The sequence below is a fragment of the Lepisma saccharinum genome, chromosome 6 (assembly GCF_977018435.1).
Source record: "Lepisma saccharinum chromosome 6, izLepSacc3.1, whole genome shotgun sequence".
NCBI lineage: Eukaryota > Metazoa > Arthropoda > Insecta > Zygentoma > Lepismatidae > Lepisma > Lepisma saccharinum.
Window position 1 is genome coordinate 69232890 of NC_139234.1, and position 27398 is coordinate 69260287.

Sequence of the window (27398 nt, forward strand, 5' to 3'; positions counted from 1 at the left end):
ATTATTAATTAATTGTGATTATTATTATTTAATTAAAGTATAATAAAACAATGGTAATGTGAATTTGGAATTTTTTTTTAGAAATAACACCCCCCTTGATGAAATCCTGCGTACGCCACTGTATAGGGATAATATGTTCCATGTTCCTATTCTCATAACCTTTTTCGTCTTACATGTTCCAGTCTGGCACTCTGATTTGAAGGCTTCTCAACTGTTTGTGTTTTTACTGGGAGGAATGGTCAGTCCCATGCCAAATTCCCAAACTTGGGGGACCAGGATTTTCCATTGGGGTTTAGTCCCCTAGGAAGGCTGGCTTCACTACGCCTTAAAGAGTCCCCTTGGTTTTCTGTCAGGGTATCCCTCCCCTCCCTGCAAGTCAGCAGGGGCAGTGCTTATTTAATGGTGGTACTTCCTCGCCATGTCAGTGTTGTCAGTGGGCTTTTCTGCCACCAGCCAACTGCCCCAGACCCTGGTAACACTGCCACCTCAGTCCGGGACTGCTTATTTGGCATTGTCTTATTCGCAACTAACCACCATATCTCATGACCCCCCACGCACACATTTATTTACTTTAGATCCATGATGCGTATAGGCCTCCTTGGCTTCTCGTTTGGCAGATGCAATAGATGCCACTAGAGCAGCTGGCAGTGTGACAAAACTCTTAGATAAATGTTTTCACCTTCTCACATGCAGTATTACATAATGTTCCTATTGCATTGAACATTATGAATTTGTGGTGCTTCACAAGGTATATTCGAAGAAGTTGTTCATAACTTGTACAAGTGAATATACACATAAAATAAGAAAACACAAATAAATTTCATCTAAGATTTATTTCAAAATTATAAAATACATTTTACAACTTTTCTTTTTGTTGTGTAAATACACGTAATTGTATTTCATTTCAATAAAGACAAGTAAAATTTCTAAATGTAGGTTTTACAAATAATGAAATATGATTGTAAAATAATAATACAGAGGATTCCCCGACATTCGCTATGACACTCAGTGGCAAGCGGCCCTGCGTCAGCGATTGTCTTTCCCGGTGTACAGGGTCTGCGACAGTCGCACGCTACAGTCTCTTGTTTTCGCTCTCCTTCCTCTTCTGCTGACATTGCAGACTGACGCCAGTATAATCCTCCCTCAGAAGTTGTGTTGTGTCGTGTCCGTATGTTGAAGATTGTGGCTTAATGTGGCACCACAAAAGTTTACATTACAACAAAGGATTTATCTTGTTGAGTGTTACTTCGGAAAGAGGAATTGTGGAGAAGTGCGACGACATTTTGCAACGAAATTTCCTGGTGTTCCCATTCCACATAGGACCACTATATTAAACTTTGAAAAAAGTTTGGAGTAACAGAGTCAGTTCTGAATAAAAGTGAAAAGAAAAACCCACATGTACTTACTGAGGAAAAACTCGATGAGATAGGACAAAGGTTAGAACAGTCTCCTCGGAAATCTATCCTCCGCCTGTCACGAGAAACGGATGTTTGAAAAACCCTCTGGGTCTTCCAATTTGACAGCCTGCGACTTTTATTTATGGGGAAATCTAAAACATAAAGTATACAAAGACAATCCGTGCACCATCCGTGAGTTAAAAGAGAGTATTGTACGAGAAATCAGGAGAATTACAGTAGACGAACTTGCACGTGTAAATGCCAATTTTCTTCGGAGATGCCAGGAATGTGTTGCAGCAAAGGGACATCATTTTCAACACCTTCTGTAGTCAAGGTTAGTACACAATATGAAAACTGTAATTTTAATAGCCGACTCTACCGACTGTCGTGGACCCCGTTTGCCGGGAAAGACAAGTGCTGACGCCAGGCTGCTTGTTGTCGAGTCTCGTAACAAATGTCAGGGAATGCTCTGTACAAATAAATGTGTGTTAGTGTAGGATATAAACAGAAATGGTGAAGTGTTTTGTAAAGAATTAAATTTAAATTTTGGAAAAGAATAAATTTAAGACAATAAGAAAAATAATGCATTATCAATAATAAAAAAGAAAAATGCAATTCATTGTGAAATATCATACTGTTTCAAAGTGAGAAAAGGACAAAAAACCTGAACTGTCCACCTCAATATCTCTGTTCCCAGGTTTTAATGCTTATTAAAAGATTACACAAATACCAGGAACAATATTTTCACTTCAAATAATCTTGGTAAAACAGTAATCTTACAGTACCCCCAAAAAATTCATGCGTACAAATTGTTTGAATATTTCCATTTATCAAAGTCATTTCTTCCTTGCAGTGTTCCATCTGCAACTTTACTTGAAAAATCTGTGTTCATGTTCAGCTTATCCTGCAATCCCAGATGTGCAAAAAGGTCAAAATATGGCTGTGCACTCAATGAATCAACACTCGTGGAGTAAGTATAATTCACAAACACTACCGCTGGTCTTTTTCCAATCTGGCACCAGGTAAACACTGAAAAAATGTTAGATGAAATATAAATATAGAATATCTCTTAAAACTTTCTGAGTATCAATGAACAGTAAGTTCATAGCTTATAAAAAGGAAGCTCTGGAGATAATTTAACTTTCAAGAGCTATTGCCAGTTCCCCCATAATCTGAGCATTTGAGTAATAGCTCTCGAAGCCTCAGAATTTTCTCCAGCGCTTATCTTGTTCATAACCTGAAAGAAATTATTTACCAAAAATACTTATTAAAAGTAAATGGTAATCATGCCCTACACAGAAAGTTAAAATCTAATCAACCTGGCTAATATTTTCACAGAATTCAAAATACTGGGAATTATGCAAAATGTACATCATGCAATCTATGCTAATTTTGTGAAGGAAAAGTGGATTTTTACAATTCAATGACAGCTGTTTACCACATATGCAAATCTACATTATTTTAAAGCAAAGCTCTGAGAGATTGAAGTGGGAAAGTGAACTTTAATATTGTCCATATATCAATATTAATTTAATTCAGTAAAAGTATTGGCTTCAAAGTGATGATTAAGTACAATATATTGTACACTAATTTTTATTACCGCACACAAATCATGTGTAAAATCGTATGCTTATTTGGTATAAATGGCATATTCGCACAACTGTTTTAAAAAAATATTTATGTTAAAAGATTTTACTTTTTATCAGACTCTCCATTCTTTACATTACTTTTCTAAACAGTTTTGATATTTATACAACATTCATGTGTGACACCAGGGGTGCCCCCGGGGATGTTTTCGGATGCAGGTTGCATCCACCCAATTTGGGGGGGGGGGGGTAATTTTTAATTTGCTATTTTGTGATGGGAATTTGACTGAATAAAAATTCAGCATTGGACAGAAGTTGAACTTCGATAGCATGTAATAATCACTTATTTTACTGCTACCATACTGCTATGGGACAAGTAATAAGTATTATTTGTGGGGGAAGACAGTGCCCAGTTCTTATTAAGTTTTAAATTGTCAGGTGAATTCTTGTGGGGAGATTAAGCATTATTTTGGGGGGACACTATAAAATTCATGACTATCAAGGATAACTCTTAGATTATCACAGAAATACTACTAGGGAGGGGGGGAATGAGCAATACATTGGGGGGAATATCTAGATGTAGATATCAATGTTAGGTCTTAGATTGGCACAGAATTTCCAAAGGGGGATCAAACTTTGAAGTTTGGGGGTGGGGGGGGGGGGGGGGCAACATTTAGCACTTTGGTATACAATTCGTATGATGATCATTATTTAGACTGTCATTTTTCTATACCATTTGGAAGTCGTATGAAGTGGATTTTACTCTGAAAGCAGATTGTCGGTGGGTGTCATAACCATCCACCTTTGTTCCTGCTCTCCTAAACAAACATGAGATACATGAAAAAAGTAGTAAAGTAAAATATAGCACAGACTACTAAACAAAAAGTCCAGGCTAACTATTTTTGTTATTTTACGTCGCTTTTCTGACACTTTAGGATAATGAGGATGAGTGATGATTAGACACAGCATTAGCTGAGCGCAGAGGCAAAGTAGGTGCTTAAGGATCAGTTGGAAGGAGTAAAGGCCTTGCGAAAATATTGACTCCTTATTCCTTATATCCAGTTTTGTGATATATACCCTAAAACTTTTTTTCCTCACTTTGCTTCAAATACTACTCATATTGTACTAGGGCAGACTGAAGGAAGGGGGCATAGGGCATGGAAGTGACCTCTCCTGAAAACCTGTATAATTTTCACGGTTCACATTTTGTGATATTATATACAAAAAGATTATATTTTTATTGACCTTTAGAATGTATACACACATACATATTCATTCACATATACATATACATATACATATCTAAAGGGGGAAACCTCCCGAAGTAGCCCGCCTCCACCCACGTACTTTCGAGGGTATGCTCTTAATGTCCTGGTACCTTTAAATAAACCAGGACGTCAGTTTCCTGGATTTAAACGGTTCCCCCGCCTTTTTATCCTACTTCTTCTCATCTTTATTTTCATACATAAAATACAATTACAGAAAAAATAATAATAAAATACATGGAGATTCTATACATAGCTACATTTAATAATTTTTAGTTTGTATTATTTTAATAGACCGTTCTGGTGACCGGAACAAGTCTTAAAGATGTCTTGTAAATTTACTGTGAATTTGTATGATTGGTAGTTAATTAAACTTGTTAATAGTAGTTATGGATTAGTTTATGTTAGTTTATTGGTTAGTTTTAGTTATCTTATAGATAGTACTATAGGAAATGCTATGTACAGGAGGGACAACCATTCTGGTATCCAGAACTGTTTTAAGCTTGAGGGGAGAGTATGATGGGGTGAGAGTTTAGATTGGGGTGAATGATTGCTTGGATTAGTCTGCACGGACGCAAGTTCCCTGTCTGGTTTCCAGATCAGGCTTTATTGTAGTGTGTGGGGAGAATTTGCTATTTGGAAGTTAAATGCACTGAAATACTGGGCTAGTTCATTAATTTTAGTGGATGTCGATTCCTAATATATACTTACTATAAGAGGTTTTGTAGTTCCTTATTTATCTCGCCGTTGTTGCATTTATGTGTTGAGGACACACGCCCGATAAGATACCGGCGTCAGCACTCCGTGTCAACTTGGTTATGCGACATGAAGCTGACTCTGCATTCCACGCGAGCGACAGTGGCCGTGCGAGGTTCAATGTCCGTGCAGACTGAGGCTGCTATGAGATCTCAGAATGAAATCACAGCCGCACAATTTAACGTGAATTAACGGGTACTAAGTTTTGATAGAATGCTAATTATGCGGAAACTGTAATTGTTAGATATGTAATAGATAAATAAATATGACATAAAATACGCAAATAATTATATGTAGACTTGATAATGATAATAATAATAATAATAATACAAAATTTAAAAAAAGGGAAAAGATAAACAAACTTTTATATTAGATTATATTAATTAATAATAAGTATATAAATATATGTCCATGGTTTTTACTACACTTACATTGTTAAAAAATTAATTTTAATTTAATTTGTTTGTTCGAAATTTCCTTTTATATTAAGTCTCTTTGGTGCCTACTGGATTCCAGCAGATTCCAAGTCTAGCAATTTTCAAGTTAAATTTTTAAGAGTTTATGGCCCCTCATCTTGGATGTATTATTAAAGAAACTTTAGTCACGATTTAATGTGGGGTTCTGATATTACTTTTAAAGTTGTTGTTTTTTTGTTTTTTTCGTTATTATGCTATTGTATTATTTTATCCCTAGAGATGGTTTTTATGTCATTTTCATCTTCGACGACTTCTCTCTGGGCAACCTTCATGGCTCTCTCCAGGCTGATTGGACGGGGGTAACCCTCTCCTGGCGGCGGCTCCTCGTCTCCCAGTGGACACTCTGAAGTTTCTCCTTCGGGTTGAATCTTCCGGTGCCGACTCCTCTTCTTCCTGTGGTATCTGCTCCCGACGCGATTGTGACGGTCTCCGGGGAGGGGGCGTGGGGACTTGGTTTCGTATCCTGCTGCTTCTGCGGGGCTCCTGTTGAGGAGGGGAGGCTGGTGGGCGCCGGGTTTCCGGTTCCGTCAGGTACCTCCGCAACTCGATATTGGACACTAAATCTGCGAGGTCGCATAACTTCTTTAAATGTTCGCTCCTTATCAGTTCGAAGATGTTGTTATTCGGCAGGTCTCTTCTGGCCAATATTATCTGTTCATCAGAGGCGGGGCAGGAAAAAACTCTATGTTCTGGCGTGTCTCTTTCCATCCGGCAGTCTCGGCATACGTCGGTTTCCCTTTTACCTATTTTTGTGAGGTAACTCCCGTATGGTCCGTGCCCTGTTAGAAGATGTATCAGCCCTCTGGATGGCGTGACGTCCCTGTTAAAGACGTTCTCCAGCGTGCAGGGGAGGAAGTTATACAGTCTTCTACCCTTCTCGCACTCATCCCATTCTTGCTGCCAGTCTCGATGAATCTTCGCCTTGATCTCCTGGACGGTGGGGAGGAATTCTCCCATTTGTTCGGTTATCTCCCTCTCGTTCCCATGTTTGACGTGATAAGTCATTGCCCTCAGCTTAATTTGATAATCAATTGGCAAAGTTCCCATCATGACAAACAGCGCTTCCAACGAAGTAGTTTTAAAAGCCCCGGTAACTCTGAGAATTACTTTCCTGTAAGAAGATCTTAGCTTACGAACGTACGTTATTTTATGCAATGACGATGAGGCCCACGCCGATGCCCCGTAAGTGATGATTGAAAAGTAGATGGACACTAGATAAGTTTTAATAACTGACGGAGGAAGTCTGTAGCTGTTGGATGCAATGGTAGCTATTTTGTTCATGAGAGCTTCCCCTTTGGAAGTTATGTTCTCAATGTGGCTTTTGAAAATTAAGCCCTCTTCCAGCGTCACTCCCAAGTATTTAATCTCAGTTACCCTTTTTATTGATTTGCCTTTCATTCTTATTAATGGATTCCGATGTTGGCTAAATTTTCCTTTCAAAACTATGTATTTGGTCTTTGTATCCGATAATTTTAATTTAGCTTTATCACACCATTGTGTCAATTTTTGTAACGCGGTGGTAGTATTTTTCTCGATTTCTGCTCTTGAGTTTCCTGTGGTGATAATTATCAGATCATCGGCGTAGGCTATGCACTTAACTACTTCCAGTGTTTCTTGCAAGGTCTTGATGCAAGGTTCAAAGTTTACGTTCCATAGATGGGGTCCCAAAACGGAACCCTGTGGGCAACCCTTTGTCATTGTTTTAGCGATATCTTGGTCCGGAATATGTAGGGTGACTTTTCTATCCCTGAAATAGTCCTCCAGAATTCTATACAGGGTGCCCGGGCATTTCATTTCTCTGAGAGTACAGAGTAAGTGAGGCCACCACAGATTATCAAACGCCCCAGTTATATCTGCCAATGTTGCCACCACATATTTGTTTTCGTTCGAAGCAACCGTGTTTAATAAAGTATTTACTGCATCCTCCGTGCATCTTCCTTTTGTGAAGCCGTATTGGAGTCCTGTATTTGGTTTCAAAGCAAGGAATTCTAATAATCTTTTTGTTATCATTTTTTCAAAGACCTTTCCCAGAACATTTATGAGACAGATTGGGTGGTACTGCGTTTCGTCACGATCAGCATCCTTTTGTATTACAATAACGTTAGCCTCCTTCCAGGGCGTGGGAAATTTTTGAACTTCCAAGCATCTGTTAAAAAAGGACGTTAGGTTTGGAATGAGCTTCTGCACCGCCATCTGGATTATTTCTGCTGGAATATTATCTGGACCCGGCGATTTTTTTCTTTTCAACGTCATTATCTGGAGAGCTACTTCTTCCTCCGCGAAAGGCAGAATTGGATCGTTGTTGTAAGTCTCCTGGAGTTTCAATCTTGTATTTGTGTGGTAGTCGTCCTCATTCTCCATCGCATCGTCCGGCAGGAGTCCATGCAGTAATTGTTCTGCCGTCTCTCGCAAATCTATTGTGTGTGTTCCATCTTCATTCTCTAGTGTTGAGAGAGCTTTTCCTAATTTAATTTTCCCAGATGTGATTTTATACGGCAGTCCCCATTTATCAATTGTTAATTTGTTTGTAACGAAATTTTTCCAGTGTTTACATTTGTAGGATCTTAGTTCATTTTCATATCTTTTTTTGGCCGCCCTGTATAATTCCAAGTTTTTAATTCTCATTTCATTAATGTTTGTTTTTTGATAAATTTTCCGTGTTTTTCTCATGAATGCTCTGAGCTTAGTTAGCTTTTTATTCCACGGCTTGTTGTTATGTTTAATCTGTTTTTTAGGGGTTGCAATTTCTATTGCGTTTTGTATAGTTTCTGTCACCGCTCTTGCCCATTCGTTTATCGTTTTCGTGGAGTCCGCCTGTTGGGGGAGGTGTATTGATTCAATTAAAAGTTGTTGATTTGTTCTTCCCCAGTCATATCTTATTTTTGGTGATCTTTTTTCTTCAGTTGAATTTTTGGATATTTTAAAAGTAATCACATTGTGATCGCTGGTAGTTTTCATGTCATTCACTTTCCATTCTTTTACTTTTCCCAGTAATCTATTGTTGGACAAAGTTACGTCGATGTTACTGGATGCCCCCCCCCCCCCCCCCTTCCTCTATAAGTTGGAGGATTGTCTGGTAGATTCTCCACAAACAGATTATTTCCTGCCACGAATTCCTCCACCAGCTCCCCGTTGGGATTCGTCTCACGCCCGTGCCACCACGGGGAGGAGGAATTCGCATCCATCGTTATTAGGAGACCTTTGTTGCTATAGACGTTGCACGCATCGCCCATTTTTTCCAGAAACTGTTCGATATTATGGTTATATTGGCAATAGCAGTTTATAATTATGAATGATAAATTTTCCAAGGATAATTCTACACAGTTAATGTGACTGGTAGAAAATTGAGCGATTTTAATTGGTACAATCTCTCTGTTTAGAATAACTATTGCAGATTTGGCATTTTGATGATGCATTATAATTCTCGCCCCTATCGGTGCAGATGGAATTTTGTTTTTAAAAATATATGGTTCCTGCAAGGCCAGAATATCCAGTTTTTTGTTTTTAGCGAAGTCAAAAATTTCCGCGGTTGACAGTTTTGCCCCCATTAGGTTTGCCTGTGCAACGCTTACGTACCTTTCCATTAAGGGTGTCTCGCTATCTGAAAGCACTGCGGCCATTCTGTTCTTGGGATAAACACCACCCTCCCGTGAGCCCTTGCGAAGTCTGAGTAAATTTCGTTTATATCCAGGGAGACGCCTCGGCGAGCAAAAACTGTTTCCAACAATGATGATAATTCCTCCGTTTCAGTAGGAATATTGTTAGACTTTAGAGTTATCATGTAGACCGCCTCCGGGTACGGGAAGGTGATAGATTTTCCCTTTTCGTGCTTATTTCTAATCAAAATCCTCAAAGCCGTGACCAAATTTTCTTTTTCCTCGAGCCTGCTTAGTCTCAGCGCTTCTTCAAAGTTGTTGTAGATTTTTGCTGGATTTATTTTACATTTCTCTTCGACGACCAGACCCGAAGGCGGTTCAGCACTCGCCGGAGAGAATGGCGGATGAAGAGTCTGCGGTTTACTGAAATTACTATACTTGATCTCCGGATGAAAGGCACGGGCGTTCGGATTTAATTTCGTCGTTTTCTTCTCTGACATGTTAGTGTAAGTGGGGCCTGCGTCGCTCACTCCTGGATGTTGATCTCTCTCTGTGCTTGTTACTATTATTTCCTCTTGTATCCCACTTTCAATTTCGTTATTGAGCGGGAAGGGTGGTTCGGGAACTACTGGGTATCTAAAGAGTCTTTCATTAGGAGGCGATTCTGGGGGGGTTACAAAGGGGTTGTGCAGAGTTATGCCATCAGGTAAATAGGTAAAAACACTTGGGGGAAGGTTGGGTATTTTTGAGCTAAGTAGAGGCTGTGATGGCTGTACTGGTGTTTTAATGTGGTTCGAATCTAGATATATTTTGTTCTTTAATATGAAGTTTATGGTTCTTTCATTTCCCTGCGTCGTGAAGGCAGAAGATTCTATATGTTCGAAAAATGTTTCTGGTAGTTTTATGTTTTGATAATTGTCCATTTTATTCTTCTCAATTTTGGCTAGCAGTAGCTTAATTTCCTTTATTTTCCTTTCCCTGTAAGCTGCCGCTCTAGCCACGTCGCGGCGAAGACGGCTGGGAGTTTTCCTATTTTTGTTTTTCTTTGTCATTCCAAAATTCACAGTCGATTTACAATCCATAATCTGTCCTTTCTATTAACCTTTGTAACTGTAACTTGTAAGTGGGGCAGTCCTTGCCATTACATTCTTTTTTTCTTTTCATGCAAGGAATGCATATCTTTGGACCATCTTTTTTAGGACATTGCTCCTCCTTAGAATGGCTTTCCAGGCCACACTGGGCGCAGATTTCCTTTCCTTTACAAAACCGGCTCAAATGTCCATAGTCACAACATTTATTACACTTTGGGACGACAATGTAATCTTTAAGGGATAAGGACAGGAATGCGACGAAGATTTTTTCATTTTTCAAAAGGATTTTTCTTAAATCTGGAGCCACCTCGAAAACACAGTGGCAGGTTGCCCTATTTCGTGGACCAGGCTTGAACTTCAAGTGAAACTTTTTAATGAACTCCTCCCAGGACATCTTGTCTTTTAAGTTTAATAAATATATCTCCTCGTACAGATCAGTTTCTTCCTTTTGTGCAGGGACTTCGTACAGTATTAATAATGGGTGCCTTTTTTTGGGGAGCTCTGCCCTGATTTTATGTTTGGCTAGTTCCCCATGGTTAATTATTTTGTCCGCCTCCTCTTTTGTATCTGTCTCCACAATCAGCATTTTGTTGGTTTGTCTCATTTGTTTAATCCTTATCCCGTCTCTGATGGGATTTATCACTTTTGTGAATGTTTCTTGAACCTTTTTTGTATCTTTATTTCTGTTCTCATCTGAAATGAAGACAGTGTAAGACAGTGTAAGACAAAAAGATTATTGAAGTTTTTGATTCTCTTGACATTTTCTTGTTATTGTACCACTTTTGCACATTTCTTGGTGATGCACCCTTCTCATTGTTGGCAGCCAAGAGAAAATAATGAAATAGTTGGGAAAGAGTAAATATCACGGCATCCTGTGAAATTATTGACGCCAAATTAAATTGAATTAATATTCGTGTAAGTTTGCAAAGAAATAGATATACAAATTTTCCTGCTCGCAATTATCTGTATTTCATGTCTTCATAAGAATATTGTGAAGGATTATACTATAGAATCATTACAATTTGATTTGATTTTTCTTATTTAGCATCTTTTCTTCCACTATAGGCTGGTTGCGATGATGAGAATGAGTGATGAAGGAACTCTCACAAAGAACACCAGTGCCCAGCCCAGAATTCGAACCTTTGACCCCTGGCATCGTAGCACGTAGGGCTAACCACCCCACCACGAATTTCGGCTGTTGCATTACCAGACACGAAGAATATGCAGATGCAGATGTTTCCACCTAATTTTCAAATTAATATTGACATTTTTCATTCGGTTGTTAAATTAAACTATTTCCCAGCAGAACGAACACATACTCAAATAATATGCCGCTTGGTGCTACGCACGTGAAGAGTTCGTCGTAGCATAAAGAAACCAAGGGCAGATGCCGCCAGGTTGCGGAAGACTTTATCTGGTTGTCATGGCAATGGTGGCGTCAAATAGCGTTGGCCTTGAACGGGTGTCGCCTTGTAGGTGCAGCATTTCTCTCGTCGACAGAAAACAGTGCATCCAGTGGTTGTGGCAAAATCGTTGCGTTCTCGCGAGATCTTGTTCCGCGTGTGTGTTTCGCATTTCCTATCGTGTGTTGTGTTCATGTGTTGAGCTGTGGTTTGTACAATGAACCCAGTAAATGACTTAGTGTGTAATTTGTTACAGACACCATTTTCCAGATGAATGGATGAAGACAAAAAAGATGTTTTAAATTGTGGGTGGCACACTGACATTCTTCAAATATCAGTTAAGCGAGAGAACAAAAAGACAGGGAAATTGTACAACATTAAATTTAAAAGTTCCTGGTTTGTCGACTTCCCTTGGTTGCGTAGTAGTTGATACAAAGATGGCGGATGGTAGACGTAGTATGTTTCTTCGCTCAAGTTTAGCCTGTGTTCTTGTAGTGTTTTGTGCCATTTGTGTTTTTCAACGTCATGAGACTGTGAAGTTACACCCTGGCTCGTCAATGTGGGCTAGGGATCCTGTAATCACGAACTGGATACATGGTTACAGAAGTTACTTTATTCCTGCTATTCAAATTGTTCCCAAGCTCTCCGCTGCCATGTCTCGGCCGCCGGTACAACGGGACCCACACCCTCGAGGTAAGTCAACAACCCTCGTCAGCTACCGTTACTTCATGTGCCTCGCGCTCCTGTGTGGTGACGTTCATCTGAACCCCGGGCCCCTCCAACGGAACTCTACCTCCCTCTCAGTTTATTACCAAAATGATCAAAGCATAAAAAATAAACTCACTGACTGTACTACTCACCTGACGGAGCTGTTGAATTACGATTGCTTGGTGTTTACGGAGACCTGGCTGAACAACACTGTTCCAGACAATGAATTGCCTTTTGTGAGTCACTTCCAATATTTTTCGAAATGATCGGCCAGTTGGAAGAGGAGGGGGTGTGATGGTGTGCGTGAATGTGAAGTGGAAAAGCAAAATTCAAAAGGATCTGAACCGTGACTGTGAAATCGTGTGGGTTGAACTTAACATTGAGAAAGGTAGAAAAATTTTAATTGGTTCGTATTATCGACCGAACAGAAACTCTCCCGTGCAAATTCTGGAAGCCTGCAGGGATTCAGTCTTGGCAGCCTTAATGTGTGGCGACGTAATGCTTTTTGGTGACTTTAACCTTTCCATCGATTGGAACACCCCCACGTCTGGTACTCCAAACTGCCCGGCTGATCAATGGTTCATAGACACATTCGTGAATGGCTTTGGTTTGAAGCAATTCAACATGCATAAGACACGCGGTGATAGAAACTTAGATTACGTCCTGGCAACCCTGCCTGATCCAGAAATAACCCCGGAAAGAAACATTTTACCATCGGACCACGACTCGCTAAATGTCCTTGTGTACCTGCCCCCCCGTGGAAAAGAGAAAGTCTCGACCGCAAAAGCAGCCTTATCGCCTGTGGCAGAATGCACCCTGGGAGGACATTCGCCGAGCTCTTCATTTCTACCCCTGGTGTCTGGTGCAGGATGATGACGTCAACAAATCAGTGGAGATGTTTGTGGACGTACTGCATGCCGTGATTGATGACTTCGTGCCGACCAGGAAACCGAAATCAACAAAATATCCGGTGTGGTTTGACAATGAAGTTCTCCTGGTGTTAAAAAACAAAAAAGAAGCCTGGAACCTGTGGAAACAATGCCCCAATGTGCATACACACCAAACCTTCTGTAGTATTAGACGTCACTCCAAATATTTACTTAAGAAAAAATATAAGGACTACGTAGAGAACGTAACAGCACAGTGCCTTACCAATCCAAAGAAATTCTTTACTTTGTTAAATTCGAGAAAGCAGAAACCACGCGTCCCCATGGAAATCAAGTACAAATCGGAATCAGCCTGTGGAGATAAAAGAGTGCACTTATTCAACAGTTTCTTTCACGAAAATTTCACCTCGCATGCTTCAACCAACCCACTTCCCGACGTGCAGTCTGTCTGTTCACACTCTCTCTCCACTATCAATACCTCTTCTCATGAAGTTAAATCTCTCCTTGCATCATTACCCAGACACCGCTTTTTAGGACCAGATGAAATTCCCACGATTTTTCTCCGTAACACTGCTAACTTCTTTGCTCATCCTCTCTCTCTCTTGCTAAATAGGTGCTTCTCTGAAGGCGTGTTTCCTCAGATGTTCAAGAAAGCCAACGTTGTACCCATTCACAAATCTGGAGACAAAAATAGTGCTACATCATACAGACCAATATCACTCCTGTCACCTCTGTCTATAATCTGTGAAAAAATCATTAAGGACAGATTATTCAGATTCACATCTTCGCATATCAGTACTGCCCAACACGGGTCTCTTCCAGGTAGCTCTTGCTTGACTAATCTTTCAGTTCTCCTTTCACATGCCACTAGGGCTATTTCCAAAAATTCCCAGCTAGATGTGATATACTTGGATATTTCAAAAGCCTTTGACAAAATAAACCATGCTCTTCTTATTCACAAATTACGAACTAGATTTAACATACATGGCAAATTTCTCTCCTTAATCCAGGATTATCTACACTCACGGACACAGCGTGTCACCCTTTCAGGTGCCTCTTCTGATTTTCTTTCTGTCTTGTCTGGGGTGCCACAAGGGAGCGTCTTAGGCCCTCTCTTGTTCATCCTATACATGGACGATCTCCCTCAAAGACCTTCCTCACTTCCTGTCAAGATACTCATGTTTGCTGACGACTATAAACTTTTCAAAGAAATCTCAACCACGCAAGATGCTGTGATTCTCCAGAATGCTCTTTCCGAACTTGTCACATGGTGTAAGCAGTGGAATCTACAACTTAACCCACAGAAATGTTCCTCCCTCACAGTCTCTTTAAAAAGGAACAAAATACATTCTCATTATGTTCTTGGAAACAATTATATTACTACAGTTGCGACCCAAAAAGATCTAGGTGTTATCATAGATGAAAAACTGAACTTTAAGGAACACATCGCAGCTACAACTAAAAGTGCAATGCGCCTCTTAGGCCTCCTCTACAGATTCACTGAAATTGATACTCCAACTTCTCTTAGCCTGTTTTTCAAGTCATTCATTTCTCAGATTCTCGAATACTGTTCTCCAGTCTGGGCCATGGCTTCCAATACAAATCTTTCTAGCATGGATTCCGTCCTCGGCTTCTTTACCGCCATTGTTCGTCATAGAATTCCTTCTTGGCGGCATCTTCAGAAACCTGACATCCTGACTACTTTGAACATTCAGTTACTGCAGACCCGACGCGATATGGCCGATATGATTTTTTTCTATAAAATCATCAATGGGAAATTAAGATCTGAATTTCTTCTTACAGAATTCAACTTCAGAGTTCCCTCTCGATCCACCCGAAACACTGAATTGTTGCACAACTCTACCGCTAGGCTTTCCCTTATACAGCGTGCTCTATTCCACGGGCTGCCCCAGTTCTACAATAAACTACCCACAAACATAGACATTTTTGCCCCTGGAAGCATTTTCCGATCTTCCCTAAAAATGAATATGTAAATCTTTGTTTGTTTCCTTGTTTATGCCTTATGTTTATATTTAACTTTTCTTGTTTTTACCTTAAACCATCTTGACTTGTTCTTGTTATTTGTTAGAGTTTTCAGTGTAAAATGGCTTTAAAAGTGCTGTATCTGAAACTTTGAATAAATAAATAAATAAATATTTGCAATCGTTGTTCTGATGGCCTTGTTTACTGTTTAGCAACAAATACAATGTGTGGAATAAAGAAGGGTATAACGATTCTGTCAATATAACACGTTCTCTGTATAAGCACAATGATTCGGTGGAACATTATAAGTGTAAGTTATAATTCAAAGTTTTTTTCATTTTTTTATTGCCTATAAATGTACTTCTTCACCTGTTATTTTAGGCACGAGCCGCTACTGACGTGTGCGTGTGAAAATTGTATTCATTCTTCTTTTGTATTTTCATTTTGCTTTTCTATTTTATTAGCAAACAGATGTAATGCAATATCGAAGTTGATGGCTCAGTGGAAAAAAAAAGGCATCGCAGCCTTAACTTTGCCATGTACACAAAGCCAAAATAAATAAATAAATAAAATAAATTCTGTCTATATTACTATCAATTACAAACTGCTGTAAATAGGCTTTTAAGCTGCTTTTTGGCAGTCTAAACTGTTATGAAAATAGAAATTGATAGTATAGGGTAAAATATAGAACTCTCTTGCCTTCCTGCCAGAAGAGCAGATGATGTGAGTGCACTGACAATAGTATCCACATGACTTAGTGGCAAGAAGACAACACAATTCAACAAAGCCCAAAATATTACTTGATCTCTATTGAATCACATACATACACTTCCAATAATGAACAATAAAAAAATGATGGTACGTACTAGTAGCTGGAACACCTTTCACTATATTTGGCAGCCGCAATTTTTCGCAAGGTAGGTCCTTCTTGTAATAACTAGTCTTCAAAGCTTGCATGAAGGAACATGACTTTTCATCCAGCGTGTAAGGCCCAATGTACTGAGTTGCTGATTCTGATGTTAGTATGATTACTTGTTTGGTGCTTTGAAACCACATCCTGAGCTACAAATAGCAAGATAATGGAAGAAACTGTTCAAAATCTACACACATCTATAAGCATGTTTCAAATTAAAACACTATGTAATGTCATCATTAATCACACCAATGGAATGCTAATAAAAGTATAAAATTGAAAATATTCTTTGGCCCTCCTGGTTTAGTGTATATTTTTCTTGTGAATATTTTTTTTGAACAAACAGAAAAAAAAATGACAGTGGCTACCCAAATTTAACGATGTCCCCACTATCCATATTTGTTCTGTTAAGCTGTCTGTAAATATACCTTAATCTATGCTGCATGCCTGCACACCAAAAAATGCCACTTCTCGAGGGTTTGTAGTAATGATGAGCATAATGATACTAAGGATAGCCGTCTGTCTTGATATTCTCTATGTACTGCGAAATATGTTGGTGTTGTGTACAATTACTATGCAAGTTATTTATGTATTTATAAATAGAAAATAAAAGTTCACTTAAGGTGGTGGCCACTTAACCCTTAGTACGCCGCGCGGTCTGACGAAAGTAAGCCCAGTGTCGCCGAGACTTTGAGCGGGAAATTTGAATTCGTATACATAATGGAGAAAAATCGTAATAACTCTGGCACTATGGGACCAATCTACTTCGGATAACTTTTGTTTTGCAGGCAATACATCGGTGCATGCAACCATGTAAAATTTGGATGCCCCAAACGTAGGGGGTTACGGGCGGGGGCTGCATCCCCCGAATTTCAATGAAAAAACATAAAAATGTGGAGTTTGCCCCCTCTTCTCCAGCTACTTTGGGGAGAAAACCGGAACTTTTGCTTTTTTTTTTTTTTTTTTTTCAAAGAATAGACATTCCGCAACAGAATGAAACTTGATTCATGTTCGTGGGTGCAATACAATTTGAATAATAAAGGCAAAACTTAAAACTCGATCGAATTTTAGCCAATTTGCATATTATTCATAAATTTTTTATAACTGACACCATGGGACCAATCTACTTCGGATAACTTTTGTTTTGCAGGCAGAAGATCAGTGCATGCAACCATGTAAAATTTGGATGCCCCAACCATGGGGGGGGGGGGTTACGGGGGGGGGGGTTACGGGCGGGGGCTGCATCCCCCGAATTTCAATGAAAAAATCATAAAAATGTGGACTTTGCCCCCTCTTCTCCAGCTACTTTGGGGAGAAAACCCGAACTTTTGCTTTTTTTCGTTCATACTTGCATCTTGTGTAGCTACTGTGAATCTTTCTTCCCTGTTGACTCGGCTCTTTGTGGAAATATGTCCGGAAGGAAAGGATTGTGCGTTAGGGAAATCGATGACCTGTTATATGATACGAACTGTTTTATGGTGAGGCCTTTCCTAACAGAGGAGGGAAGGGAGCCTTTGCAATCGTTTGTTTTGTCTATACTTCTGGATAGACGCACGCTTTAGACTCATGCTTCTGGCCTCTGGCTATCGTCAAGCTTCATTGCATTTCTAACAGAGAGGCGACAGAAAGCTGACACCTGCCAAACCTCATCCAATCCCCTCTCTCCTTGCCCCCCCCCCCCCCCGCCACTACTTCAGCTGGATCACCAGAAAGAAGAATGTGTGCCTTATCAGTACTAAATCACAGCGTTGGAAGCTTGGAGGAAAACAGCATCGTAAATACCAAGCATTTATTGTGTCTGTCAACTGAAGAGCGAACACGTGTTTGGGTGAGCCCAAACACGTGACATATTCCGAGAAAGGAGGGGGGGGGGGGAATTTGAAATTTTCGAAACAAGATTGCAAAACAAGTTCCCCAACGAACTGTCAGTGTTTCAACCTCAATATACAAATATAAGTGTGGCAAACCCTCGATAATTGTATCTAAAGCTGTTTGTAACATATGTGTTACAGTGGCTACAAGGGACATACTTTTTTTGTAACATATGTGTTACGGCGGCGAACTAAGGGTTAAAAAAAATCAGTGATGGACACTGTTTCTGCATTTTCGTACAGTAACCTTAATTACTAAAGGCAAAAAGAGATGGAAACATGGGATGCAAACAGTTAAATGATACATGTTGAAATTTAACCTGTAAGTGAGGCCAGCATCCTAATACTTCCATACCCTATCATGTACTAACCTGCCACCAGTGTATGCACATAAAAAATAAAAAAAAAACATGTCTGTTTGATGGTTGAAAGTTTCCAATATTTAGCTTTGAAAATTTGATGTAGATCATCACCTGGGAAAACAACCTTACTTAGTTGAAAATTTTCAATTTATGGACTTGCTTGGTTTAGTTACGATGAAGCATAAAAGATCAGATTTTTTTAAAATGGTTATGCAAGAAATTATTTCAAATGTGGGTAATTAATTCTACATACAGTACTGGCATGGTATGCTAGACACCCATTTTCTGATGAAGGCATATTTAAGATGGCTGTTTTTTTTCTCCCACACAAATCCCTTACCATTTTCACAAAGTAGAAGCTCTCCACATCCATCACAGCAGGACTGCAAAGACACAGCACCACATTTTGAGGCAACTGGTACAGAACAGTAGGATGTGTCTTCTTTCTTGAATATTCTCTTTCAGGATCAGGAATGCATTTACTGTGCGTAATTATACCCAAACGCCGGGCACCTGAAAGACATCTTCTGCCAACACCTAAAAAAAATAACCCAGATTTAAATGCATCCAACTTTAAGTAATATTAAAAGGAAATTGATGAATAGGCTTTTCTCAGGATATCAACCAGGTGATTTCCAGATAGGCTTCCAAGCTTTCGAAAACTAACGCCACTCTCATCATCAGGGATTGAAGTGCAGAGATGTGTAAGGGTAAGGTTATATGCATTTAGTGTGGGAGGGGTCCGGTGTAGGTGGTGGGATCGTGGACGTAGGAGAGACAGCACTTGATTGGAAACTTTACACTGAAGGAGCCATGGTCGCTTGCTGCTTTGGTGCGAAATCTTCATGTCAATTTGGTCTGAAATCTCCATAAATTAAACTACCTTGCACAACAGCTTTTTGGGTGCGAAGGCTTGCCAAGCAGCTTTTGACTGAGTGATCAATTCACAGAGTTCCATTCCTGCTGCTTTCAGTATACTGTGGTGTAAAATGTTGGTGTTAATTGGTTTGTTCCCAAGCAGCGTATGTTGCATATTGCTTAAGTTGACTTACCCACTGCTTGCAGATTCGAAGTAAACATGTATGTATTTATAATATGCATTTAGAGATAGAAAGATGAAGTGAATATTAACATATACTAAAACTTGTATAATGTTAAAAAATTCAATATAAATACTAAAATTCTTGCAGCTACACCACTTACAGGGTGAGGGTGTGACACATGACTTTCCATTAGGTATTTCATAATTAGTGCATAAAGTCCTCTTGTCAATGTGATCTGAAGTTCTTTACTGCAGACCACTATCTCTTTGAGTGTCCCCAAAACACATTTAGAAAAGGAAACTGAGATTTAATTACTTATGCATTCCTAAATGCAATTTAATCAACTATGAAGTTACAAGTGTAAGATACTCAAAGCGAAAAGTAAGATTCTGATCTGAATTATACTTACCAAGGGGTAAAATCCCATGAAACACAATTAACACATCACTTGCGATGGGCTTGCAATTTGTAAGAAATGATTTGGATACCCTGTAACAAAATAAAATTCTTTATTAGCAAATAATCACAGTAAAAGATCAATAAGTTGGTTTGAAGTCACAAGTAGCAGTGATAACGAAGAAATTGGCAACTGGAACTGTGTTTTCATGTTGAAATATGTTTTATATATACATTCAAAAGAATAAATCTTTACAGAAATAAAAAGGGAATCTGCAAATTAAACTCATTTTAATTGTACAAAACTAAAAAAAAAAAAAAAAAAAAAAAACTACTCTGAGAAAAATAAATGTGAAATTCAGCATAACCTGTATGTTATGTGCCAGTTAGTGAATGGTTGCTATGTGTAAATAAATATATGGAAGAGAAAAAATTGTTCTACAAGATGAAGTTAAGTATTTATGTGATGTCGAACAGTCACATGTATAATGACAAGATTAGCATCCAGCAATCAGAGATGAGCATCCAAACACTTATTCCAAAGAATATACAGGGTGTCCACAAAGTCCTGCTACCATTACAATGAAACATAGCTCCTAAACTATATGAGATAAAGACATGCGGTTTTTTGGAACATGTTTCAGCTCTCAAAATTTTAATAAGTAGTGGTATTTTATTATTATTATTTTAATTTTTTATTGTTTCTTTGCAGATTATGTTGTGAGCGACAATGACGACAGCACAGGAGAAGACACAATGTGTGTGGTATGCTGAGTCTGGTAATTGTAAATAAAACTTTAAGAGGCTGTAGAACACGTTGCAAAAAACGGCATGTCTTTATCTCATATAGTTTAGGAGTTAAGTTTCATTGTAACGGTAGCAGGACTTTGTGGACATGCTGTAGTACAAGGACATGGAAAAATAGTAGTCTATTTATGACTGTTTACATTGAGAAGTTAACGTTGTAATGAGTGGCGACTCGTGGCTTTCTTAAGGTGTAGGAAGTTATGGTAAACAGACCGAGGAAAGACTTTCAATTAAACAGGCACATGTACTATCCACTAAGCAACATTCGAGAATTTCACACATCAAATCAATTACAATGGAAAAACCAACCAATTAAATGGGTTCTAGTATAGTGCTTGAAAAAGTTGGTGAAAATTCACGATTGGAAACGGCAGCTTGTGTTTCATTTGTGACCTCCAACTTTCTACCGATTTCATTTGATAAAATGTTCATTTGCTAAATCGTGGAGGATAAAGAAAAGATGAAAAGAATAGGATGTACCGAGATGTCATTGTAAAAGCTTGTCCTTTGGTCATCATACGAGGGTTGCTATTTATGTTACCTGGCAACACAAATGTTGATAGGTAACATCTAATATATCCATCATAAAGTTGGACATTTCTATGGTATATGAATGCAAATGGTCGCCTGTTTTTTTTGGGAAAAATGGACATGTGGCTACAGTGCCTCTAGAGAATCGGAGAACCGTCAATTCTGAATGGTACACAACCATTTGTTTGCCAGAAGTCTTTGGGGAAATCAGAAAAAACAACCAGCGACGCAGGATCATTCTTCACCATGACAATGCGAGTTCTCACACATCGGTCCAAACAACTCAGTATTTGACCGGTGAAAACATTGAATTGATGGGTCATCCGATTTATAGCCCTGATTTAGCACCCAATGATTTATTTTTGTTCCTGTCCGTGAAGAATAAGCTACGTGGTCAACGATTTTCGACGCCGGAAGAAGCGATTGATGCGTTCAAAATGCATGTTTTCGAGATACCTCAATCGGAATGGACAAAGTGCTTTGAGAATTGGTTCAAACGTATGCAAAAGTGCATCGATCATCGTGGAGAATATTCTGAAAAACAATAAAACCATTTTCAATTATACATATATTTTTTTCTTTGTTATTCTGGATACATAAATAGCAACCCTCGTACTTCCTTTTGTTTGAAACACGTTCGTTGGAGAAGTACAAATAAGGTATAACTTTTAAAAATATATATCCCTTCAAAGTATCTTCCATTGAATTCGATTTAACTGTCTCCCAGGGATGCGCGCTTAAGAGATGACGCTAGATTTTACCCTTGTGCCAAAAACAGGGTGCTAAGTGCCAACATAGTTCAAATTATGCTAGATTTAGAACCACAATGCTAAGGTTGGATGGTTGACATCACTGAATGAGAAAGAGTCTGCTTCTTCCTTGCTGGACCATATAACCGAGCAACCCCCTCCCTTAATAACCCCTCACCTATCACGCTGTAAATGGAAGACTGATATACCTCCTCAGTGGGGAAGACTCGTCTTTGGCTGGCAGCTGGAGCAAGCAAGTGAAAGCGAACAGTAGGAAACTTGGTCAAGTGTAAATACTGGTATCTGGTGTTGTTCTCTCTATTTTCTCAATTTTCACACACATCAATTTTCTCTATTTTGTCTGTATTATCATTGGGATAAACACAAACATCCACGTCCGAACCAGGATTCGAACCCGGGACCCCTGGCATTGCATCATGCTGTGCTAACCACTCCGCAATGGAGGTTGACTAAACCACCACAGCTATCAAGTATTAGTATAGTATTGCAATGCGCAACTCTGGTTACTTATGACTGATGTACCATTACCATCGGTCTTTCTTCGCACTTCCCCAAGATCTCATTCTTCTGCTCTCTGAGAAAATGACAGCCTTCTCAAATGAACTAGCATTCTTACCCAAGAAGCCCGGCCTATATTTGATATTCAAGGGAAGGAAGCCAGTGTGTTCCCGCAATGAACTCTGATATCCATCCAGTCCACATTCGGCTCATGTCACCATCAATTTACGGCTTGATGGTTGAAATTTAGAGAAGCAGAATAGAAAAGCTTATTTTACAACTTCTACACGTTAATGAACAATTTCTACGGCTCACACCATGTTAAAATCATCGCAACTAATTATTTTGTGAGTATAAGCAGTAGCATAGAAATTACAGAAGGGTCCGGTATTGTAAATTCTTGCCAAAATTAATTATTCTTTTTGTATATTTTGACAACCTTCCATGATTGCTTTTTGCAGAAAATATTTGGAGATTTACATTTGAACCATGTAGTATGCAGAGGAAAAAATCCCGTGAACGGTCATGTTTGTGACACCTGAAAACCTCCACACCAATATCTCATACCCAGAACACACAAAGTTTTGTAACGGTGTAGTATCATAGAGAATATATCCAAAATGGATAATACCTATATAATTTACACTTCAAGCACAGAATAGATGGAATAGGGTATTAGGAACCGGATCATATTTCCCTACAAGATTTCTGAACAGCTACACAATATTTGCAATATATGACATTTGGACTTTTGGAGCTAAAATAAAGTAGACGGTAAATGTCTGTTATATCGGAGACACATTTCTATTGGATTTTTTCAGTTCTAAATGGTTCGTACTTACCAATTGTGTATTGCGGAACATAGTTGAAGGTGCCATTATGCTTTTTACACGAAAATAACTTCGATTTTTCACATTACTAGTAATTCTTTTGGGTCCTTTCTTCCGTTGCGGAACATACAATATGGTGCGCACAGCTGTGGATCATCGCGCGTTGTGCTTGTGTTTTGTCGATTTGGAGTGGGTATGCAGTGTTGCAACCTTCTTAACCGAAAAATACCTACTTTCGTGTTCATTATGTCATCACAAACCATTGAGGGATAGCCCCAAAAACCATTCCCGATAGCCCCAAAAACCATTCATGACAGCCCCACGAACCATTTCCGGCAAGGTTTGGTTAAGTTGGGTTAGGTAAGCAGGTACTATTTTAGTAAGGGAGAGACACCTATAAATCATATATTTCGCACTTTTTTACATTGCTAACGTACTATTTTGGAATGCGAAACATTTCCTAAGGTGAAATAATGCAATTTCTAACTAAGATAATGTCTATTTCTTTCATTTACGAGTACTTACTGTTACTTGTTATTTAAATTCTGTAACACATTATGGCGGGCGATAGCGTACTGGTTCAGTACACGTTGTGCTTGTTTTTTGTCGATTTATGCAGTGTTGCAACCTCGTTCACCGGAAAATACCTACTTTCCTGCGTGGATTTGAAATTATGCTAATACCTCGCAAACCATTGATGTTAGCCTCACAAACAATTGACATTAGCCCCACAAACCATTCAGGTTAGCCCCAAAAACCATTCACGTTAGCCCAAAAACCTATTTTCCGTAAGGTTAGGTTAGGCAAGCATAGTTAAAAAAAAAAAAAAAAATAATACAATTACTCGACACGTCATGTTCTAGTGAAAACACGGCGAGTTTGAAACACTGACTATGGGGTTACGTCATCTTTAACACACGGAACATTGTGCTCTCGTGCAGAAAGCAAATGGCGGCAGCAGAAACAGCGTGTCGCACAGAGATTTTCACAGAAAACAACATGTATTCGCATTAAAATGGATCAAAACTACATTCAAGAACTTCCACAACGCTACAGAAAATGATTTCCGTAAGTGCTTTCTCCTGTAAATTTGAAGAAATCCGTCTCCCCTATGAAAAAAAATAAAATTCTGGTAAACAAAAAAAGGCATGTTTGGAAACACTGGCGAGACCGCGTGACTTTCGACGCTCGCGCCATCTGCAGGTACATAATGGAAACAATGGCATAATGTTGTTGCTTTGCACAAAATGCAAGTTTATTATATCAAAAGTGCTTATTTCTTGTTGTGCAGCATTGTACGGTGAGAAAATACCTCCACGAACTTTCAAAATACTACAGAAACTAATTTCCGTAAGTAGTTTCTTCTGTAAAAATGAAGAAATGTGTATCTGATATAACAGACATTTACCAGATCACATATTTTTTTAAGAGAATCAAGTGTTTGCCACCATAATTGAATGAAAAAAAATCGCACCTTGGTTGCAAATTCGGTAACGATTAGATAAAGCGGAAACACATTTCTTGAAATTTACAGGAGAAAAGACGAGAAAGTACTTACAGAATTTAGTTCTTGTGGACTTTCTGAAGCTGGGAAAAGTGTTTTTTCGAATTGTGCAAGTTATTCGGCCTGTAAATGAGGTATTTTTCAACATTCATGTATCTCTGTTGCACGATAGCTCATGCCACCATTACCATCGACTACGTGAATCAAATGTTCTGTGCCTTCGATTACGTAACCCCCTGTCAGTGTAGCAACCACGCAGTAGTTTCACAAGATGACGTGTGAGTGGGATTTTTTTTTTCCAATTTAATTTTAGGTTTGCCTAACCTAATTGAACCTAACCTTCCGTGAATGGTTTGTGGATTAAAAACAATCATTTTTCGTTTAATAAGTGTTAGTGTACCAACCACGCGATAGTTTTACAAGATGACGTGTGAGAGTTGTTTTTTTTCCAATTCAATTTTCTGTTTGCCTAACCTAACTGAACCTAACCTAACCTTCCGTGAATGGTTTGTGGATCAATTTTCGCTTAAAAACCTTTTGTGAATAGTTTGTGCAGCATTTATCGGTTCATAAGTTTGGAAACACTGCATATCAGCTGACCACAGACAACGTGTCAAAATTTGGGTACTATTATAGTATGGGGGTGACACCTATAAATCATATATTTCGCACTTTTTTACATTGCTAACGTACTATTTTGGAATGCGGAACATTTCCTAAGGTGAAATAATGCATTTCTAACTAAGATAATGTCTATTTCTTACATTTACGAGTACTTACTGTTACTTGTTATTTCGATTCTGTAACACATTATGGCGGGCGATAGCATACTGGTTCAGGACGCGTTGTGCGAGTGTTTTGTCGATTTATGCAGTGCTGCAACCTTGTTCACCGGAAAATACCTACTTTCGTGCCCAAATTTGAAATTATGCTAATAGGTCGCAAACCATTGACATTAGCCTCACAAACCATTGACGTTAGCCCCACAAACCATTGACGTTAGCCCCAAAAACCATTGACGTTAGCCCCAAAAACCATTGACGTTAGCCCCAAAAACCATTGACGTTAGCCCCAAAAACCATTTTCCGTAAGGTTAGGTTAGGCAAGCATAGTTAAAAAAAAAAAAAATACTCGACACGTCATGTTCTAGCGAAAATACGGCGAGGCTGAAACACTGACTATGGGGTTGCATCATCTTAACACACGGAACATTGTACTCTCGTGCAGAAAGCAAATGGTGGCAGCAGAAACAGCGTGAGGCTAGAGTCTAGTTTACGTCCTTCTTGCACACCCCTTCTTGCCCGTTTACAAAACCGTGCTAGCAGACAGCCGGCGCTGCTTCATCCGTAGGGTAAGTAAGTTTTTATTTTTACACTTTCTGTCACTAACCATTCACGGGAACGAGGTATGCCTACGAGGTTAGGTTAGGCCTGTTAGGTTAGGTTCCATTAGCACTCATTTCACCCCTAAATATGTGCTTCATCATCGAAAAATATCCTCAGTACGTTCAATCATGCATATCCGGACAACATCGGTTTTTCTCGATTTTCTCCTCCAGGAAATTTTTTCTCGCCTTGGGATTTAGTTTGTTGAATTCCTTATACAATAACCTTTTCAACGATATATGACACGTATTCCTTGTGAAAAGGACGTAAACTAGACTCTTACCCAGCGTGACAGACAGAGATTTTCGCAGAAAACAACATGTATTCGCATTAAAATGGATCAAAACTACATTCACGAACTTCCACAATGCTACAGAAAATGATTTCCGTAAGTACTTTCTCCTGTAAATTTGAAGAAATCCGTCACCTCTATACTATAATGTTACCAACATTTGGCCGCCAATTAGCAATGACCAATAAATACTTATAATGTTAAAAATAACGCTTTTTTCATTGAAAAAAAAGTAATCCCTAGTTGAAAAATGTTCCGCTATGCATATGAGGTAAGTAGAAATGAATTTTATTTCAAAAGAAACGAGTTAAGTGTGTTTCCGCTATATCTAACTAGTACCACAAATTCAATAGAATGAGCCTATTCACTAAGATTTGAACATGTAAAAATGACTGTGTAGCACGATTAATTCGGAATTATACAATCGGAACTTGGGCCGAGAATTCACTCCTGAGCACTACCATGTAAATACCTGAACACCCTAAATAACATTATTCATAAAAAACACGGCAATTAGCAGGAAAGAATTGTAATGACCTATCTCATATCATAGTGCTATTTGTACTCATATGATCAAGTGGATGGAAATAAATCTTATCTTATTTAAGATTTTTCTTTGTTACCTCTTCACTCCGAATTCATCTGCATAGTCGTCTTCATCATCATCACCATCATCATACATTTTCATTAATGATGATGATGAGGTATTTACATCGCCAAATGCCATTTCAATTACTATTAGGTTTTTCTATTTTTGCCAAAACAGTAGATTTTTAACAATCAGCCGTCTGCACTGCTAGCGCCATGTGTTTAGATATTCCCCAACGTTCTTGGATCTCGCTTATCCCACAACGCTTGAGCAACCATGCGTTCTGATGCAAAGTATCTATTTATAGGTTAAATGCCTAAATGTGAGGTTAGGCTAGCTAGGTTTAGTTCTCTTAACATAAATAATAAATTTTCAGTGTATTTATGCTAATAGAACTAAACCTAGCAGACCTAACTTAATAATGTAGGTATTCATCAACTGACGTCAGAACGCAGCAAG

At 38.8% G+C, this 27398-nt stretch overlaps 1 protein-coding gene across 1 annotated transcript; it reads right to left on the bottom strand.

The window, feature by feature from the left end:
* Positions 1-820: 820 nt before the first annotated feature.
* On the bottom strand, positions 821-27398 carry LOC145988846 (proteasome assembly chaperone 1-like). The gene is made up of 5 exons (XM_083124081.1): positions 26974-27398; positions 19747-19826; positions 18635-18831; positions 16015-16210; positions 821-2426 (listed from the first exon to the last, which is right to left on the bottom strand). The coding sequence occupies exons 1-5, from the start codon at positions 27075-27077 to the stop codon at positions 2194-2196; spliced, it is 810 nt and encodes a 269-aa protein (XP_082980207.1). The 5' UTR covers positions 27078-27398; the 3' UTR covers positions 821-2193.

Bases quoted from the DNA above. Each gene is read 5' to 3' on its own strand.
- LOC145988846 (XM_083124081.1), bottom strand. From the start codon at position 27,077: ATGGCATTTGGCGATGTAAATACCTCATCATCATCATTAATGAAAATG. The intron at 18,832-19,746 runs GTAAGTATAATT...TATTTTTTTTAG, and splicing joins TCATGGGATTTTACCCCTTG to GTGTTGGCAGAAGATGTCTT. The intron at 16,211-18,634 runs GTAAGGGATTTG...TGCTATTTGTAG, and splicing joins GCTTCTACTTTGTGAAAATG to CTCAGGATGTGGTTTCAAAG.